At 37.4% G+C, this 20,040-nt stretch overlaps 2 protein-coding genes across 2 annotated transcripts; one reads left to right on the forward strand and one right to left on the reverse strand.

The window, feature by feature from the left end:
- The first annotated feature begins 4,512 nt into the window (after positions 1–4,512).
- Positions 4,513–14,734, forward strand: LOC117828540 (H-2 class I histocompatibility antigen, Q9 alpha chain-like). Its single transcript, XM_034705751.1, has 8 exons — positions 4,513–5,002; positions 6,918–7,184; positions 9,554–9,835; positions 10,272–10,568; positions 12,544–12,642; positions 12,913–12,930; positions 13,030–13,110; positions 13,375–14,734. Exons 1-7 carry the CDS (start codon positions 4,945–4,947, stop codon positions 13,083–13,085), a joined length of 1,077 nt encoding a protein of 358 aa, XP_034561642.1. The 5' UTR covers positions 4,513–4,944; the 3' UTR covers positions 13,086–13,110; positions 13,375–14,734.
- A 1,929-nt stretch (positions 14,735–16,663) lies between these two features.
- On the reverse strand, positions 16,664–20,007 carry psmb8a (proteasome 20S subunit beta 8A). The gene is made up of 6 exons (XM_034705758.1): positions 19,539–20,007; positions 19,090–19,231; positions 18,546–18,657; positions 17,883–18,012; positions 17,433–17,637; positions 16,664–17,155 (listed from the first exon to the last, which is right to left on the reverse strand). The coding sequence occupies exons 1-6, from the start codon at positions 19,686–19,688 to the stop codon at positions 17,067–17,069; spliced, it is 828 nt and encodes a 275-aa protein (XP_034561649.1). The 5' UTR covers positions 19,689–20,007; the 3' UTR covers positions 16,664–17,066.
- Positions 20,008–20,040: the final 33 nt, after the last annotated feature.

Raw genomic sequence — 20,040 nt, forward strand, 5'->3', positions numbered from 1 at the left:
CAAGATTGTTAATCATGATAACTCCTAAAATTGTGACTAGACTTTCAAAAGTCATGTGACATCCTCAGGTTATTTCCTGTCAACAGCTCAGGGGAAGACAGTTCTACATCACTACTGCCTCCTCAGCATCACACACAATATGAATCATCAATAACTAAGGTTTGACATTGGCCTCTGGAACTCTCTCCCCCAGGATGTACAAAATTCCACCTCTCCCAACACCTTCAAATCCCGCCTAAAAACTCACCTTTTTCGCCAAGCATACTCACTCCAATCTGTCTCTTTGGGGCTGGAATGACTTCCCCTCCCCTTTCATTTTTCTAGTACTGTATCTTTATTCTAATGTATTTATGTATGTATTTACTGTTGAGTGTTGCTTTTATTATTGCTATGTTGTAAGGTGACCTTGGGTGTCCAGAAAGGCGCCTACAAATAAAATGAATGATTATTATTATTTGTATTATTGAGTCAGTAATGTAAGAAACGAGGACAGGACTACAGATTCTGATATCAACTTAAGAATTTCTCTCCCTCACTTTGTTGTTAAAGTATGTTTAAAAAATAATGTGGATGTAGCAGACTGTGTGTATACTGCTCCCGTACATTTAGCATAAACATAACTTTATTATGTAAGATAAATTAAGATTCATCCCATATAAAGTAGACATGGAGCTATGGAGACATCAAAAGTGTGTTGTATCAGGTAATTGTTTTTAATTCTGCTGCAAAGATGGACATTGAGATATTGAGCCTGATTGACTCACTTTTGGAGCCAGCCTCAAGTGGCCACTCAGGGAACTGCAGTTTTTGGCACAGTTGCATCAGCAGCTTTTTTTTTAATTTAACATTTGTTATCAGAAATACAACGTGTTAAAGGTTACAGGGTGTTAGGGTCCTGGCTCAGAGGGGAGACAACATTGAGGGATCAAAAGACCTTCAATCAGTAAATAAAGTTTTATTGTAAAATAATGTCAACAAACAAACAGCAAAGAAAGAGAAGTGACGGCTGCTGCCATGCTGCTGATCCTGACTGCAGTGAGCGAGAGAGAGAGAGAGAGAGAGAGAGAGAGAGAAGTCCACACAGACAGAGAGAGAGAGAGAGAGAGGGAGAGAGAAAGAGAGTGGGAGGAGCTTGACACTGCTGTTTGTAGCCAGCCCACAGGTGACAGTGATCAGGAACTGAACAGGTGTGGAGGTCAGAGGTTGCTTCAGGGAGAAAGAAAAAATAAACCCTTTTGCACATAACAAATGTATTTCAATATTTCACCTTATCCTTTAAACCAGTGGTGTCCAAACTTTTTTCAAAGAGGGCCACTTTTGATGTTGTCAGACTGCCTCAGGGCCAGCGGCTCCTACCGAGACTTAGGAATGATAAAAGTTATATATGAAATCTCTATTTAATAACAATTATTTTAATTTTTTTCTCAATAAATCAGTAACTAGGTAGTCCTCAGTTCTCCACAAGCCATGTATACATTAGCAAACTTTATCTTCTGGAGGAAAATGGTCAGACAGTGTGAGAAAAATATTGTATTATTGTTTTTCTATGGCAGAATCACGATCTGGATTTCATCACACTTCTTTTTCATGTTGTTTTTAAGACTTTTCTGACCAGCAGACAACATTTTAAGAACAAAATAATTTTGAGTTTGTTTTAAGTTTAGTTTTATGCACCAAATTTTGCCTTTTCTGCACAATTTCATAATTTTGATCTTGTCTTGTGTCCTCTTTTGTGTCTTCTGAACTTTTAGTGTTCATCAAGAACATTTTCACATCATGACATTAATTTGAAAACCTGTCAACTTTAAGAGTTCTTGTGTTTCTTCTTTATTGCCGTCTTGCAGAATTCTCAGAGCTTTGCCTTCATACAAGTAGTCCATATGAAGCTTTGTGAGACATTTCTGGATTGACTTTAGTTTTGTGTGTGTTCTTGAAAGAAACTACAAATGTATAAATGATTCAGAATGGGATTCATTTTTGTGCTATAAATAACACATTTTAATATGGAAGCTTGGGGCCATAAATAAATGGACCTTGGGCCGCAATTGGCCCCCGGGCCGCACTTTGCACACCCCTGCTTTAAACCCTCATATAACATTGGACATAATTTTTGTAAATCTTCTTTTGACAGTTTTTCCGAGATGTCAGTGTGTCTCTGTTGTGTTGAATACAACATTTCTGTTCCAGACATGTTCTCCAGTCTGTGCGTCAGGTGTTCTGAGTGTTAAGAAGAAGCTGTTTTCATGTGATGAACTATTTTCTTCATGTAAATGTGATTTAAAGATGAAGATAGTTGGATAATCTGGAGCCTGAAATTGTATATTTTATTTCTTGTTTTCTCCCTCAGAATGTTTTTATTGTTCGATGTTCTGTCATCAGAGCCGGTTTGTTTGTAGTTTGGGTACCATTGAGGACATCACAGAGAAAAGCAACATCTTTTTTCAGAGTTTAGACCCTAACTCATAGAAAATAGAGATAAGATTGAGAACAGTCAAAATTCCCTTTTAAGAGTTTTTCAACAATTTAGTTTTTTCTCTACATGTAGGTCAACTCTGGATTACAAAGAGCAGAGGGGCTGTTTATTTACACAACATACATATTAATGCCTTTTATGAAATTGAAATCATTCTTTATCTGGTGAATAAATATGAGTACGATTATTTAGGCCCAATATGATGTTCTGACATAAACAGGTGGTTTCCATTCAGCAATTCCATGACACATATTTAATCTGACCACTGGGGGGCGCTATGGTGTTACTAACTTTCCTGTAAAGTTAAACTGATACACCACAGTTTGTATAAAATATCTTTTGTTCCTGTTAAGCCAAAGTGACCATGTTTCAACTACAGAGTGTATAAGCATCACTACATGTCTGTCCTGGTTGACATGTCACAGAGGTTGTGACTGACTCTAAAGCATAATCTGCCTCATGTCATTCTGCTCCTAATGTGTTCATATCTACAAAGCCTTTACACGAGTAATTCAGATCATGAAGTCATTGAGGGAAATGTTTAATTTGAGGTAACAAGTGAAGTGAGGAGTGGGCTCATTTTCATTAACACTTTCATTCAGTCAAGTCTTGTTTTTTTGCAACCAGTGGAGTTTTTCCCTGAGGGCCATTGGTGACTGACAAAGTGTTAAACTGGAGGTGGCTACATCCATGTCTCTCATACAGCCTGTTGCTTTATGATATTTGCTGATTGAAATAAAGCTTGTAGCACAAATTAAATAGTTCATCTCAAATGTCTCACCTTTGCAGTCCAGTTGTTCACCCTTATTTGAAAAACTGATCGGGGACCAGAAGAGGAGAGGAGAGGAGCTGCTATGTTTGAGTCTGATCCCCTCCTGAGATGACTTCCTGTCACTTTGGCAGCCTGCGTGTTTCATCAGGGCTTCAACCAGCAGGAGGTCAGCACACTTACTCCCACCCTTCCTTTACCTCTCCACCTAACACCACAGCATCCATCCTCCCACCATGACAGAAAGAAGACTTGTTTAACACACAGCTAGCTTCAGTGACTAGCATTTTCATCTCTCTGTGGCCCTTCTCTGTCTTTCCATTAGCAGGAAATAAATAAACAACAAGGACGTCTTCTTGTTCTTCACATGTTAAACTTCATTCAGATTATCAGACACTTAATAAGTGACAAAACACCTTCACCACTCTGTGTCATTTCCACCAAGAATGCAGGTTTATGTCACTCCTGCAATCAGCTTCACTTTTAAAACACAGGCACTATGTCCACTTCTTATTTAAAGTCTGTGCAACTGAATCAGGCGTAGATCAGCAGAGAGCATGATGAGCTTCAGTCAGCCAGAGGTCAAGTCTCAGTGTGACAAAAACAACAATTTGACATCCAGATAAAAGAACAGCTGATGCTTTGATGCTGTAACAGGCTACTTTTCTGTAACTTTAAAGGTAGTATTTCAAATTGTTCAGGTGAAGCGTGAAAGAGAGTTTACACAGCGCCAAAGCCAGAAAATGAAAAACAGCATCAGGTATTCAAACATCAACAGAGGTGTCATATTTCTCCTGTTCAGCAGCGTACATGACTTCACACATCTGATCAGGAGCATTTAACCTTTCAGACAGAGCGGACTTCATCTGATGTTTTTATTCTTCATTTAGACTATCTTTAGGTTTTATTATAGGCTACTAAATGTCTTGACAGCAGGTCTAATATGTGCTAAGACTGGAGTACTAATCTGTACTTAATAGTTATGCACAACACAGAATAAAGTATATTATAACATGATTTTGACTTTAAAACATGCCCTCTGTCTGATTTAACATCTTTGAATGTTATGGCTGTGCACAGATTGTATCTAAAATATCAGATAATCACAGACCTGTTCAGGTTGAACCTCTAGGGGGAGCACCTCAAACACACTTATTCTCTGTTTCATCTATGAAACTACACTTTGGATTGTGTTTTATTGTTAAGGCTGTTTTCAATCCCAGAACAAAAGCTCAATAAGACTCAACTATATCCTCACAAACTCCAAATTACCTGATCTGTATCTGACCATGACCTCTGACCTCCCACAAGAATTATAACATTTGTATACATTATATCACTAAGTCTAAAATATATAGAAGAAAATATATCAGTGTAATGTTAGATATTACTTTATATGCAACAAAAGATGATACATTGTAATAAAGTCAGCCGTGTCTCCCTGTGTTCTGTCATGTGAATAAACAGAGACACGAGCTGTTCTAAGTTTCACTTTCATTCATAACCTCATTGATTTGGTTTTAGCGAGTTACTAGTGACGTTATGCTCAGACTAAATTCCTATTGGCCAGAGAGGCGATGACACCAGCTTTCTTGACTCTCCTTTAGTCACTTCGACACTGGAGCTCGATCGAGAAGCAAGCCTTGTTCTTGCCTCCTTAAAAGTTAAGAATTATTCAAAGTTTAAGAAGACCAAGGTCACAATGAAGACTCTGATGATCCTGGCTGCCCTGGGATTAGTCCTACATGACACGACGGCAGGTGAGTTAAGACAGAAAACAATTCTTCATGTGTTTATAAAGCGTACATATGAGGTCAAGATGCATTGGATAGTATTTGATGTTTATCTCCACGACTTCATCTTATTGTAGAAATGTTATGAGTAAGCGTTTTATTTCAAGTCAGTAAATCTGTCTGTTCGTGTCGTTTCACCATCATAGTCACAAGACAAGTTCATTTCAGAGAAGGGCTTCAAAATGTGCATTTGTCTCTTTTATTCTAAAAGTCATCTTGAACCATTACTTAGGACAATTCATGGATTATTACAATGAAGGACATTTAATGCCACAAGGCAGCATAACTCAGCAGTGAAGCAGTGACACTCAGAGAAAGAAAGAAAGAAAATAGGAAGAAATGCATGAAACAAGCTTTTTTTTATTATCCCGGACTATAAACAGAGCATTCAGTGTATAAGCTGTGAGGAGACATTTTATTATTAAAAACTGAGTTATTTTAAGTTAAAGTTGTTTAAAAATATATGTGGAAATACTCTGTTTTCTTTCTACTCAACTAATTTAAATATGTGCTCACAGAAACAGACAATAATCCGTGTTCACCTCCTTATAATGTCATATTGTTCTTTAGTTCATACTCAGTTTGTTGGTTTGTTTCCATCACATGACTCAACAGTTATTACATTTAATCTATTTACAATATCAGGCTGTTTAGTACATCTGTAAGGATTTATCTGCTGATATTAGCTTAGAGCAGATATTTTGGTATCTGTGTTTGTTGGACTTAAAGAAACAGGAGACAGAAAACCAGGTTAGAAGTTCTTTAGAAACAGTGTGTCATTGCAGAGTTTGTCCACCAGAGGGCAGTCACGAGTTTATTCTTAAACTGTAATGTCAAAAACACAAAAACAAGTATTTTTTAATCTCTGAAGTGATTTGATCTTTGAAACTAACCACATCATTGTTGGCCTCTAAAATCCAGCATTAGCTATAATTGTTGTTTTGACTAAAAAGGAGCAGATTTATTTCTGGAAGAGTTTCATTTTTGATGTGAGCAGTGCTGCAGATGGTTTTAAAGAGTAGTTTGAAAAAGAGAAAAGTGATGAACATGTTCAGGAAGCAGAAAAACAGTTCAGGATTATAAAATGATCAGTGACTCTGCTGATACTTTTTTAAAAGATCTTAAATAAATGTTTTAAATTATGACTAAAATCAGTTCATGGTGTAGGCAATGATTTTAGACTTTATTATCAATTTGCTTTTAATCCAACATATCAGTGATACTTACAGAAAATGTACTGCTTGAGAAATAGTTCTTAAAATTCAATAATTACACTTTTATAAAAGTATGATACACATTGGTCAAAATATTTCTGTACTGTTTTATTAAAGATATAACTTGTATGCTAAAAAATGCCACACAGTTCAATGACAGCAACATAAAAATATATATTTGATAATAATCGACTTGACTTGAAGACAACAACAGCAATAGAAGAGGAAATCAACCAACCTTTGGTCAGAGGTTTCAAATCCTAAAATAATGAGAGTGTAAACTGAATGAATCATAACAACAAATAAAAACTCAACTAACAGGAAACTAAACTTGAGTTTATCTTCAGATTTAAAAAATGAAGAATTATAAGTGTTGGTAAAAATCTCTTCATGACAGTCAGGTGGAAAACTGCTCGACTGAAATATTTGACTTGTTTGATAATTCATGTCAGAAAAGAAAACTACATTTTCTAAAACACGTTCATCAGGAATATTAGAATAAAGAGGGTTTTTTAGATCTTTAAATGTTATTATTTACTGACTGCACAGAGGTTATAATGTTGTGTTGAAAGTATGTAAGTCTTTGATTGTGTGTGCTGGATGATAACTTTGTTCAGTGATCTAAAAAGTGATGAATAAAAACTGATGAAAGTATTTTGTCCTTACAGGGACTCACTCTCTGAAGTATTTCTACACGGGGTCTTCTGAAGTCCCAAACTTCCCAGAGTTTGTGGCTGTTGGGATGGTTGATGATTTTCAGATTGATCACTATGACAGTAACACCCAGAGAGACGTACCCAAACAGGACTGGATGAGCAGAGTCTCAGAGGACAGAGCGAACTACTGGCAGGGGGAGACTGAGAAGCGCAGGGGTGACCAGCAGACCTTCAAAGCCAGCATTGAAATTCTAAAGCAGCGCTTCAACCAAACTGGAGGTTTGTTCATGTTTTAGTTTCTCCTGATAAAATGTTGTTCATATTTTCAGTCTGTATTTTAGTAAACAGAGTTGTTACCACACACACACACACACACACACACACACACACACACACACACACACACACACACACACAGTAAGGAATGTGTTTCATTCCCGTAGTTTAAACAGTTTGCTGAAGTCTTTTCTGATCTGAAACAGACTCAACAGAAACATCACTGGCACTCAGACTGCTGCCTGCTGCTGTACTGCACTGACTCAGTGTTTCTGTACATCCCATAATAACCTACAGAGATTATTAACCCTTAATCTCCACTTCATCAGATCAGAATAACACCACTGAACCGCCCACAGTGAGTCGGTCCATATTAACTCTCTTTTTAGAAAACCTGTTTATCACGGCAGCTCAACAACACACGGCTGATAGAGGAACATTACCGCCTGGTTTCTAAAACTAAGGAGCGGGACCGTAAACGGGACACAGGCTGCTTGTGCCGGGTCCGCACATGAGAGGAGGAGCGGCGTGTTTTAATAGAGCTGCTGACAGGACGACAGGACAAATATCACATTCACATCAGAGGTTTGAAAAGTTGAACAGCCAGACTCTGCTGAACTGACAACACTGTGTTCATGATGTATAACAACAGGACTACAGATTAGATTAGATGAACTTGACTACAGTGTTTCTGTGTCATAATTAACAGTTTAAATGAATGTGTTCAGTGTTACTCAGACTAAAGAAGCACTTTAAAGAGTTCTCCTCAGCTGTTTGAGAAGTTGTGATGGACTTATTGAACAGTTGTATTGATATTTACTGGATTAAACCATGTATCAGTTCATTTAAAAACAGACATCACATGATCTATAACCACACACATAATCAGTCTGAGCTCTAAATATGTGATATAAACATGTTTGATTACATTAACTCTACTGCACTGATATACTGTGTCCATCCCATAATATACATGTGTACATAAATACAGATTACATGAGATTAATTGGAGTTGAGCACAGTGTTTGTTTGTCATAATGAACTCGCAGTGCTGAAAATGAGTTGATCACAGAACATGTGTGGACGAGGATTTTGATCACTGAAGAATCATTTCTGTGTTTTTAATCAGAAATGTTAAACGATGTCTCGCTCCAGTTTGTTTAATCTGATAATAATCTGCTTTAATCTGTAAAGTAAAAAACCTTCAGTGTTATTATGAAGCAGTTTGAAAAGTTCCCCTCAGTCCGTCTTCACATTTTGAAATAAGTTCATGGTTAATCTCTAAACTTAGAAATAACTGGATGATGAAAACAGTCTTTAGTCTCAGCTCTTAATATACAGTAGACACACAGATTAGATTAGATTATCTCCACTGCTCTGTCCTCAGTGTTGGTTGGTCCTCTCAGGCAGCATCAATCAAACATCTGCAGGTGGAAACAGCTGTTGGTTGTGTGGAATGATTGACAGATGGATGGACCAATCAGGACTCACAGACTGCCTCCCAGTCTCCATGATGGTCCTGGTGGTCTCTGTCTTACTGTGAGCAGCTGTAGTAACACACTGCTGAACACTGAGGGCTGAGCAGGAGGAGTCTACACACTGATCCTGGATTCAGACTCTCTCCTTCAGGGGATGCTGAAAGACCAGATCAGGACAGGGGAGTGTGTGTGTGTGTGTGTGTGTGTGTGTGTGTGTGTGTGTGTGTGTGTGTGTGTGTGTGTGTGTGTGTGTTTGTGTGTGTGTGTCTCTGAGGTGAAGATGTGAAATCAGGTGATAAGGGTAAGACTGAGCCGTGACCTCACTCTGGTTTACTGAACTCTCTCCTCTCTCTCCCTCCCCCTTCTCCCTCTCTCTCTCTTCATCTCACCCCCTCCCTCTCTCTTTCCCTACGTTCCTCTCTTCCTCTCTTCCTCTCTCTTTCACTCCCTCTCTGTCTCTTTCACTCCCTTTCTCTCTCATTCTTTACCCCTCTTTCCTCCCTCTCCCTTTCTCTCTCTCCCTCCCCCTCTGTCTTTCTCCTTCTCTCCTTCTCCCCCTCCCCCACTCTCTCCCCCTCTCTGTTTGTCTAATCTGTCTTTCTCTCTCTTCCTCTCGTTTTCCCTTTTCTCCCTCTTTCCCTCTCTCTCCCCTCTCTTTTTCTCTCACCCATCTCTCTCCCCCTCCCTCCCTCTCTCTTTGTTTCCCTCTCTCGCCGTTTCTCTCTCCCTCTTTCTCTCCCCTTACCTCTCTCTCCCTCCCTCTCTCTCCCTCCACCTCCCTCTCTCTTTCCCCTCTCTGTTTCTCTCACCCATCTCACTCTCCCTCCCCTCATTTTCTCTCCCTCTCTTTATCTCTCTCTCTCTTTTCCTTCCTTACCTCTCACTCCCTCTCAGGTGTCCACATTTTCCAGTGGATGGTCGGCTGTCAGTGGGATGATGAGACTGAAGAGGTCAATAATGGTTTCCATCAGTTTGGTTATGATGGAGATGACTTCATCGCCCTGGACATGAAGACAATGAAATATATCGCTCCTACACAACAAGCTGGCATCACCAAACAGAAGTGGGATAATAACAAAGCTGACTCAGACTACTGGAAGAGTTACCTTACCCAGACTTGTCCTGAGTGGCTGAAGAAGTATGTGAACTATGGAAAGAGCTCTCTGATGAGAACAGGTAGGAACACATGACCTGATGTAACTTTATCCTGACAATGCTCATATACCTCTTCTTACTTTTACTATAATAACTTTATTTCATGTTCTCTCTTAATCTCTCTGTTTTCCTCTACTTTCATACACTTTATTTTTATTTCAATTTTGCTGCATATTTGTTTTTCTCAATGTTCCTCTGTATTTTCATTCTCTCTCTGCCCTGTTCTTACCTTGTTCATCCATCACGAACCCTTTTCAACTAATTCTTTTTTTCTCCTCTGCCCTTCTCGTCTCTTTTCTTAATTTAACTAAGGTAGGTTTCCTTTACATTACTCATTTGCTATTAACTTGAAGTCTTTTTTTAACCAAGGCTTTAAATAAGAATAATCAAACAGTAATTTAACAGTAAATAATGATAAATAATCTATAATCTCTCTCTCCCTTTTTTTGTTCTCCAGACCTCCCCTCAGTGTCTTTCCTCCAGAAGTCTCCCTCCTCTCCAGTCACCTGCCACGCTTCAGGTTTCTACCCAAACAGAGCCGTGATGTTCTGGAGGAAAGATGGAGAGGAGCTTCATGAGGACGTGGAACTTGGAGAGATCGTCCCCAACCCTGACGGATCCTTCCAGATGAGTGTTGACCTGCAGAAACTTCCATCTGGAGACTGGGGGAAGTACGAATGTGTGTTTCAGCTCTCTGGAGTGAAGGAGGACTTTGTCACCGTACTGGACAAAGATGTGATCAGGACCAACCATGGTAAGACTGGAATCAGGAGTGATGAAAGTGGGATGTTAACATGTCAACATTAACAGTCATGTTTTGGGATGGGGAGTTTCGTTGTCACTTTCTTTTTTTCAAACCTTCTCAATCTTTATGTGATTTTAGACAAACAGTTAAAAGGTTTTGACCAACAATAAACTCATGCACATGTCCACCTCTGGACCCTGACAGTAAATCCTGAACAGAATAAAAAAGGTCCAACTCCCAATTTAAACTCAAAGCTGTAAAGTGCTCTACAGGGATTATAGGTGGTCAGAATGATTTTGTTTCTGTGTCTGTTCACTCTGAACTTTGATTGATTCAGAAAAATGACCATGATGAAACAGTCAAAACACTGTTTTTATATTTTTATATTTTGAATAAGAACTCTTTGTGCCACTGTAATTTTTGATTGCTCTCTAAAAAAAAATGTTTTTTTTTATTTTGTTTAGTCATAAGATGATTTGTTTAATTAGTGACACTTCCTTCTTCACACCCTGTGTCATTTGTAAGTTCAGAGATTATTGAATAACTAGCTTGTTCTATGTAATTGCCATCAAACACGTGGTATTGGGGAAATTCAATAAGTTCAAGTTTAATAATCAGAAACTTTTATTGTTCCATAATCAAACATACAGACCAAAAACCATCAGACGTACAGCTGAAGAAATAAAACAACTGGACAGAAAACAATCCTAAAAACAGTAATGAAGTTTAGACGTGATTAAAACTAAGAACAGATGGAGAAACAAAGAGTTAAGGATTATGCTCTGGGTGTCAGTAAATGATGAAAAAATTCTTTAATCTTCTTCACGAGTACAGATTGTGATTCTGTTTTCGGGTCAAAGACGAATAAGGATTTGAAAATTGAAAGAAACAAACAAATTGGCTAACCTTATTTGCCTGAACTAGCTCTGCAGGCTTTGCAACTTATTATAGCATAATTATTGGTTCATTTTTGGACAAAAACTTCACAAAAATCTATGATAATGACCAGTGTTGCTATCATTGAATAATGTGAAAAATAACCACAAAAAATGCCACAAAAGTTCAAAAATACATAATATTGTTATTAATATGATATAACAATATCAAGTCAATGCCTAAAAAGCAACATATACTAATATAAATCTGTATTGATTAACATGTCCACTCTGGATAATAGAGGACATGTCCTGGGTAACGGAAGATCTTTGTTATCCAGGGAGGACAAAAACAATATTTTCCCTTTATAATCAGGCACTAACTAGTCCTACTGTGTAAAATGTTAGCTTAACCTTTAACACATCAATGTCATATTTAACATGAAATGGGTCATTTTTAAATATATAAACATTATAAAAGTTTTATTAGCGTTATCCAGAAAGACACATGATTTGAGGACATAGTGCACCTGTGACCAAAAAGGTCAAAATATCAACATTATAAGAGAGTCTTTCTGACCTGGTGATATCTTTTGGGGGTCCTCCAGAAACTGTTGGCTGATGCAATAGCCTGTCACTTGACTATCCAAATCCAAATATGGTAATATGTAGCCACTTTATGTGTGTTACCCAGGAAGGACATTCGGAAATCCAAATATGTAGACAAAAGTATTTCTTGCATAAATATGTAAATAAGCTTAGTGTTGTGACTATATTTGTGGGTATCATTGCAAATATCAACACAATTATGCCCCAGTACATAATTAATGCTTTTATGAAGATTTCTGACATTTTTAGAATATTTTTGTACTTAGATTGTAAGCCCGGACGTTATCCAGGAAGGACAGTTCTGTATTTTTGAAATCAATTGCTCCTTAAATTTGATTTTTTTTATAGTGAAAACTCATATGAGTAGATAAAGTGGAGAGAGTTGAGTACTGTAATGTGGTATTTTTAAATCTTTATATATTTTTAACATTATAATTATGCTTTGGACGACAGAAATGACATGCCATGTCTTTGACCCTTTCTTGTTTTCTGTTTAACAGTGAATCCCATGTACATGATCATCCTCATCGTCGCTGCAGTGATTCTCCTTTCAACCATCATCTGTGTGGCTGGATACTTCATACACAAGAAGAAGAACGGTGAGAGAACAAAGAAGAAACACTTTCTCTGTTTTCAGTCAGGGTTATGTTTTTTATCCACATAGTAAACATTTTAAAAATACAGACTAAGAACCTAAAATATGTTGATGACGATGAAAGGAAGAGTTGATAGGATTGTAAAAATGTTAGATTTAGATTAACAGCAGAGATTTTTTGGTGACTTTGAGTAGCAGAGATATTTACTTTAAAGAAGGTGACAGGCTGAAAATGTTAACTGCGATAGTAATTCCTTATTTATTTCTATTTCAGCCAAACGCCCTCCATCTCGTAAGTAGAGCTTGTTTTTGTTGTTTAATCTGACCTGAAATTCACTCTGTAACTTTAAATGATGGAACGTGTGCTGACGTTATTCTTCTGACCTTACAGCAGTGAACGACCCCACCGTGGAGCATCAAAGAATGCTTCCAAATCAAAGTGCCTAAAGACAAACACACCGCCCTGAGCTCAGTGAGTTGCATTATATGAGTCTTATTTAATCACCTGTTGATGTTTTAAAGCTGCTTTAAGCTGTGTGAAAAATAACCTTTTGAGATTGTTGTTTTATTTTTGTAAAAGTTACAGAACAAAGCTTGAAACTTTTGTATTTACATTGAAGCTAATCAGACAATACCTGTGTGTTAATCGAGTGTGTGTTTTGGACACATACTCTGGAAAAATGTCAACATTTATTCTGTTTGATTTAATGTTTTGTCTCTTCTGGGTTTTTTTTAGGTTTCTGGATACATGTTGCACTGTAACAAGCAGCAGATCCAGCACATGTTTCTGAGAATTTCTTGGTTTTTCATCACATATGTCATGAACTGATCAGGGCTGGTGTGTAGTGTGTGATGCTTATTGATTGAAAGTCAAAGAAGACAGGCTTAAATTGAGTTTTGACAAATGCATTTGAAATCTTCTCAGACATAAATGATGACTTTAGGTTGTTTGGTTTACTTAGTTTTTGAAATATTATCAAATCATATGCCGGTGATTTCTCTTTCTCTCACTTGAAGAGAAGTTAAACAATATTCATCCATGAAAGCATCACACTGCTCTTCATATATGCAGTTTAAATATATTTGTGTTCATCTAAAACAAATCCATCATAGTTGCTGTTTGATACGTCCGGTGTTGGGAGCTTTGTGCTTAAATCAGTTTTGGTTATACATACGTTAAGATACACACACCACAGACACACCTTCACATTTTCTGATCTGTGCGCATAGGATCCGGCAGTTTGTGAATATGTAGGTTTAAATTACAGAGTTTGGTCAACCAGCAGAGTTTATACTGTTTATACTAAGAAAGACATTTTTTGGTACTCTGGTTGTGCTTGATCACTTCAATTAAGACGGTCATCTCCCTGTATTTATCAGTCAATAAACTCGTCCACCAATCCCCTAATGTGAGATTGGTTTGACTCTAGTCCCTCCCTACTTTTAGATCGCCTCTCTCATCACCACGTTGAATTATCTTGATTGAGATTCATATGAGACAAATTTTCACCTGGTTCCAACTCCATCTGTAAACGTTATCTCAATTCAACTTCCAGGAAATGATCAAAGAATTCACAAATAAAAATATACACAATAAGGTATATCAAATTGGCTGCCCCCATGCCTCTCACACACTCAAACTCTCTTTCTTTCACACACACACTCAACAGATCAGTTTTCCAGTTCTGTAAATATTAGTTGTATATTTCTGTAACACAAATGAAATGCTGTATGGATCCCAAAATGCCCCAGCAACATATAATTTAAGTTTTTAATGTTTTTCATCATTCATCCTATGTTGTTGTTTTTCTTTCATAATATCTGATTTTAATTGAGTTTGAAGGCTTCGTGATTGCATCCAAGTTCTAAACCATCAGTCTCATTTCTGAACCGTCATCTTGTGTTTTGAGACTTTATAGTAGTTGAGATGGTCTTATAGGAAGCTGAATGTAAATATTGGTTTCAATCATTGATGATTATTACTGCTCAAAATGACTTGTGCTGGGTGAAGTTTAAATTAGAAGTGAAGTTGCTTTGCTGTGTGATTATTTTTGTACTTTTCTTTTGGGTTTCAATAAAATTCCTAAAAATCCAAATGTGTCTTTTTTTTTTTATTTCACACAAAGGGACTGAATCAATTTGGGTTTTGTTTGCACATAATAAGCTCAGAGTGAGACAAAAAAAAGGAATTTTTGAGGCAGTTAGGAGGGAATCATTTTTCTTCACATATAAAAAGGTAGATTTTCTTTTATACGTTTTTTTTAGAAACTTATATTCATGGATTGGCGCTATCTGATAAGAAAGGTTTACCCACTAAATATAAGAAATGTTAGTAAAAGGAGGCACTTTTGGAATAAGGAAGAGACAGCTTAGTGCACTTGTGCCAGAGTATGCTGACTCATTCTTTCAACCACGTGATGGATTGGTTTTCCCCTTAGCAAACCTGTTGCACTGGAATCTGCCTGGCAACAAATGACAATACAGCTGTATTCAGTAGTTATTTGGTCCACCTAAATCAGTCTCTTTCAGCTGTGGGTCATATGTCAAATACACCAAGAAATACCTTCAATACCAAATATTTTACATAGCTCTCACAACAATACATCCCATAGTTGTATGGAGAGCTGTGATGACTTTTTGTGAGTATTTACAAGTATATGTAAAACAAAAAAAAAACCCAATATCCTTACATTTAACTTCAAGCATTCTGTGATCCAAGGTTAGTTGTAAACAGAAAATAAGCTCATTCTCATAGTCCCCTATACAAAAAGGTTGAACTGTTTTTACTTATGACTACCAAATCCTTTTAGGGTAAAACCTGTGAGGCTGAGTTCTGCACTGAAACAGATGAAATCAAAGCCGTTGTTACAACAGTATTTTAAAAATGTTATCATTTTTAACATTGACAGTATACTGTATATGCAAGGCATTGCAATTTGGTTGCACCCGGAATGATATTGTGTTGTGATATTCTCTGTTCCCTGCTCTTTTTGCCTCACCATGGACCCCTCGTAACATTACAAGAACTTTCTGTGGACTCTGCTTCTAGCCATTTATTTATTTGTGGACACTACATCAATGTATGGACTGACATGGTTGCACATCTTATCTCTTTTCCTGAAAGTGTTTTTTTTTTCTTATTGTTTTTTATCTTTTTTTGTGCATGTATGTCTTATATATGTACAGTATGTTGTTATAAATAAATAAAAATGAACTAAATAAAATAGAAATAAAATATATATTTTTTTAAAGTTATAATTTTATGATACATAACCAACCTTTTAGTTATTTTTTTTAGTTTATTAGTAAATGCTTTATTTATAGTTTTTCATTTTACAAACAAGAACATTTGCCCTATACCCACACAACCACCCATATTACCCACCCACCCTAAACCTAGAGACTAGAGTGACAAGAATGAAAACAAAAAATAAATAAATAAACAACATGAAATAAAACAACAATAATAACCTTTGAGTTATTTTGAACTATCAATTCCAACTCCTGCGTGAAACTGTTTAAATAAATACATTAGCAGGACATGGTAACGCCACTTTTTGTTGATTTAGGACTGATCTGTGCCTCATGAGATATTAGAAAGCAGTTTTAGACTGTCCTGTGTTTTTGTGCTTACATTTTTGACACCCAGTAGAATGATACAAATAACTCTGTCACAAAGAAGTGATTCATCTTTGGAGAAATAAACATTAAACAGTTATAATAATAACTTCTACAATGAAATTTTGATGATGTGATCATTTTGCATTTGTTTGTGGTCGTTAAAACAAAGACAGATCAGGAAGGACTAGAATTTTATTAATGTGTCAGACTTCACCTACGTGTCAACATATTTTTGATAAAACGCTAAAAATGTCTTGCTTTGTTTCAACAAAAAAAAAAAGAAATGGAAAAATATTCTTGTCATTTTGCTGGCATACTCCCTCTCACTCATGGATTTGATGCCTGGCAGTAATATCTTAAAGAAACATAAAAGTGCATATTCATATTTAATACAGGACAGAGCAGAAGGTTGAACAACAGTTTTTATTTGGAGCTTTATGTTGTCTGGTTAGCATAAACCAAACATTTCTGTGCTGAACCATCTATGGTTGAAGACCAATGTTATCAACATGTAGAGTGCCAAGATAACATAACATGGAGACAGTAACCAAACAGAGATCTTAACAGTTTTGTCCTGTAATAAAGGGTCAAACACAGGGAAAGAAGTGGTTCTATGTAGCTTCTCCTACTCTGGATGACGTTTCACTGATCCAAACTTATAACTGGAGCTTACTCACAGACAAAGTAGGGTAATGCATTTCAAAAAGCATGTGTCAAAATAAAAAATCTGTTCTAAAATGTGGATAGAAAGGAATTGTTTGGGGCCTGTGTAGACGTTGATGTTGATCTTTGGTAGAAGGGTCATGCTCAGAACATTCCCTTCCTGTAGCGATGGATCAACTCTGATACGTCTTCCTTACACACCTTTATCCAGCCATCCTCCTGCATGTGGTACACTACACAAACACACAGAGATGCACATTAGGACATATGGATCAGTAATAATGTAAGATAGAGTTAACACAAAAAATTGTTCTTTGAAAATCACATCACATGAACATTTGTCTGTTTAGATTATTCACTGACAACCAAATAAAAACGTAAACACAGAGACAAAGTCAGGGGATCAGATCAGTTCAATCAGCACCATTTGTCCTCCAGGAATAATGACTATGTGCAAAATGTCATGGCTTGTATCTAGAGCTAGGAGATATGCTTAGATAGTATACTCACTGTTGACCGACCCTCCTGAGTAAGCATCCCTGTGTGTAGCGTGAGCGATGCCCCGACGACCCAGCTCGTACGCCTCCTCCACTGTCATGTCCTCTCTGTAACCACTGTCCACCACACCATAGGCGTAGCTGTTTCCACAGCCAGTAGAGAACATACGTCCAGACAGACGCGTCCCGTTATCATCCACATAGTACAGACCAGGACCCTGGAAGGAACCGAGTCATAATAATTCATATGAGGAAATTGCTGTTTTATACACGGAGAACAGCTTCTGATAAGCATCCAAACACAAAATATAACAGTGCTTCCACACAGAGGTGAAACAATATCAAACTGCAAGCTTTTGGGAAAAATATAACTTCACAGTGAGTGATAGAAAGCACACATTTTTGGGCTCTGGTTAGAAAGTCCTGCAAGTTTCCCTCTCACAAACATGCGTCTACAGCTTACCTCTTTATCCCATCCACAGATCATGCTTCCCATAGAGAGACCCATGCCTCTGTAGCCCAGCATCATGTTGGAAAGCAGCTTGGAGGCAGCAGCCACAGAGATCCTGTGGTTGTTTCTCAGTCTATACAGCCTGGACCAAATCATAACAAAACAAAGTGAACACGTCAGTCTTATTGTTATGCAATCAAAAAATAGTTCAGTGTACACATTGTCCAGGTTGGCCTGAACTTGTGGCTTGTCAACACTAAGAAAAAATTGCTCCTGTAAAATAAAACTGATGTGTTGTATTTTATTTGGGTTGTGGCTTCTGATATGTAGTATACACACAGGAAGGTCCTATGCATCTGACCCATGTGGAATTGAAACATGAGACATTAATGCTATAAAGTTACGGCTCTGACCACTAATGGTCTTTAATCCACTCAAAGTGAGAAAGGCACTGCAGTAAAGTAACAGTCTGCAACTTTCTTGACACAACTAAACATTTTTTCAGTAGGTCACGACCTTGATTACTGGAGTAGGTTGAAATGCTTCTGGATTTTATAAAGCAAACAAACAATGGCATTATATATCGCCAATCCCAGAAGTACACATATGGATGCTGGTTAAACAACAAAGGGTGTTGACACAATGGGACCATATTCAAAACACTGTGTGACAGACCTGCACTCTTTGGCCAGGAGTCTCTCCCAGTACTGACAGTCTGCAGCGCTGCCTGACATGGTGCCCAGCAGGTAGGGGTTGATCTCTATGACCTTGTTGACATCATTGGATGCTGCAGAGCCGTAACACATGTTGGAAAAGGAGAAATTTAGTGACCAAGATTAAAGGGTAAGAATTATATCACTATGAAGAAGCCCAGCCCACAAGAAAATAGGTTAAGTGTTTTCTTATTTTACATTTCATAACCATTTAGAACATGACTCAAGAATCTGACAGTCCTAAGCTACAAGACCTTGAGTTATTTCAGTGATCTGTTAGATATGAGCAGTGGGGAGGCAGTATGATTGACTGGATCATCTCCCCCTCATGAGTTTTTACTTTTTTCAACAGAAGCTTAAATGAACAGAAAATGGCAAGCTTGGTATAACATAACCTCATTTTAACAACGTTCACCAACTTATTGTGCAGTCCTACTTCTTCTTATCTAATAATCATCATAAAGACATGTGACACTTTCTCAAATTTTCCAGGCATGCGTATTTACCCAAGTAACGACCAGCTGAGGCTCTGGAGTCCACAGCTACGATGACTCCATGTTTGAACGTAAAGGCCAAGGTGGTGGTACCGTGGTTCAGTTCTATACACACTCCTCCATCGCTGTTGCAAGACTTAAGAAACCCAGAGGGCTGGAATGACACCAAAGAAAGCGACTCAACAGTTTGCATTATGCTACAATGGCACTTTATGTGTTTAGTAATGAGATAATAGGTGTAGAATATCTACCACAGCTTAATCATGTTTGAAAATAGTTCGTTTGATCTGGAATAAACGCATATGATATGTGATAAGAAGCAAAGCGCACTCCATCCTGAAAACCATAGACGCGTAAAAGTGCACCAGCCACACCGCGTGACGCTTTCATGCTTGTGGCAAGTTTACCGGATAGAATTCCGTGAATTAGTTTCTGACTGAAACGTGGTGAAGCATACTCACGTCCACTCCCAAAGGTACAGCAAACTCTTGAGTTTTGGCCCCGAAATTGTAGTGATTGGTCCGGTCGATGAGATGCGTCTGTCCTGTCGGAAGAATCTGTCGCCTGAGTTCAGAATAAGACTTAAAACCACTTACATCGAAAAGAGCCATCGTCTGTTACAATAAATGATCTAGATTGTCTAGAAGTGTTTTCTGTATTTAAGAGGTTTAGTTTTTCAAAATGAGGAAGGTGAGTGACAATCCGTCAAGGATAATTTCCTTGTACGCAACAAAGAATTCGAAAGTGAAAGGGTTTGAAAACTAGTTTCATGAGGTTCGGTCCTGACCATGATCACAATCAACATTTGTCATTTCAAACAAATGAAAGCGCATCTAATAAGAGGCCAGACTGTTGCTGTTTTTAGTTCATTTTTAGAATTGTATTTTGAAATTATACTTTTCAAGACTCAAAACTCAGTTATCAGTTTAAATAAATAAAAAACGATGAAATCCGCATAAACCA

Source organism: Notolabrus celidotus, chromosome 16, assembly GCF_009762535.1.
Source record: "Notolabrus celidotus isolate fNotCel1 chromosome 16, fNotCel1.pri, whole genome shotgun sequence".
In the NCBI taxonomy this organism is placed as follows: Eukaryota; Metazoa; Chordata; class Actinopteri; order Labriformes; family Labridae; genus Notolabrus; species Notolabrus celidotus.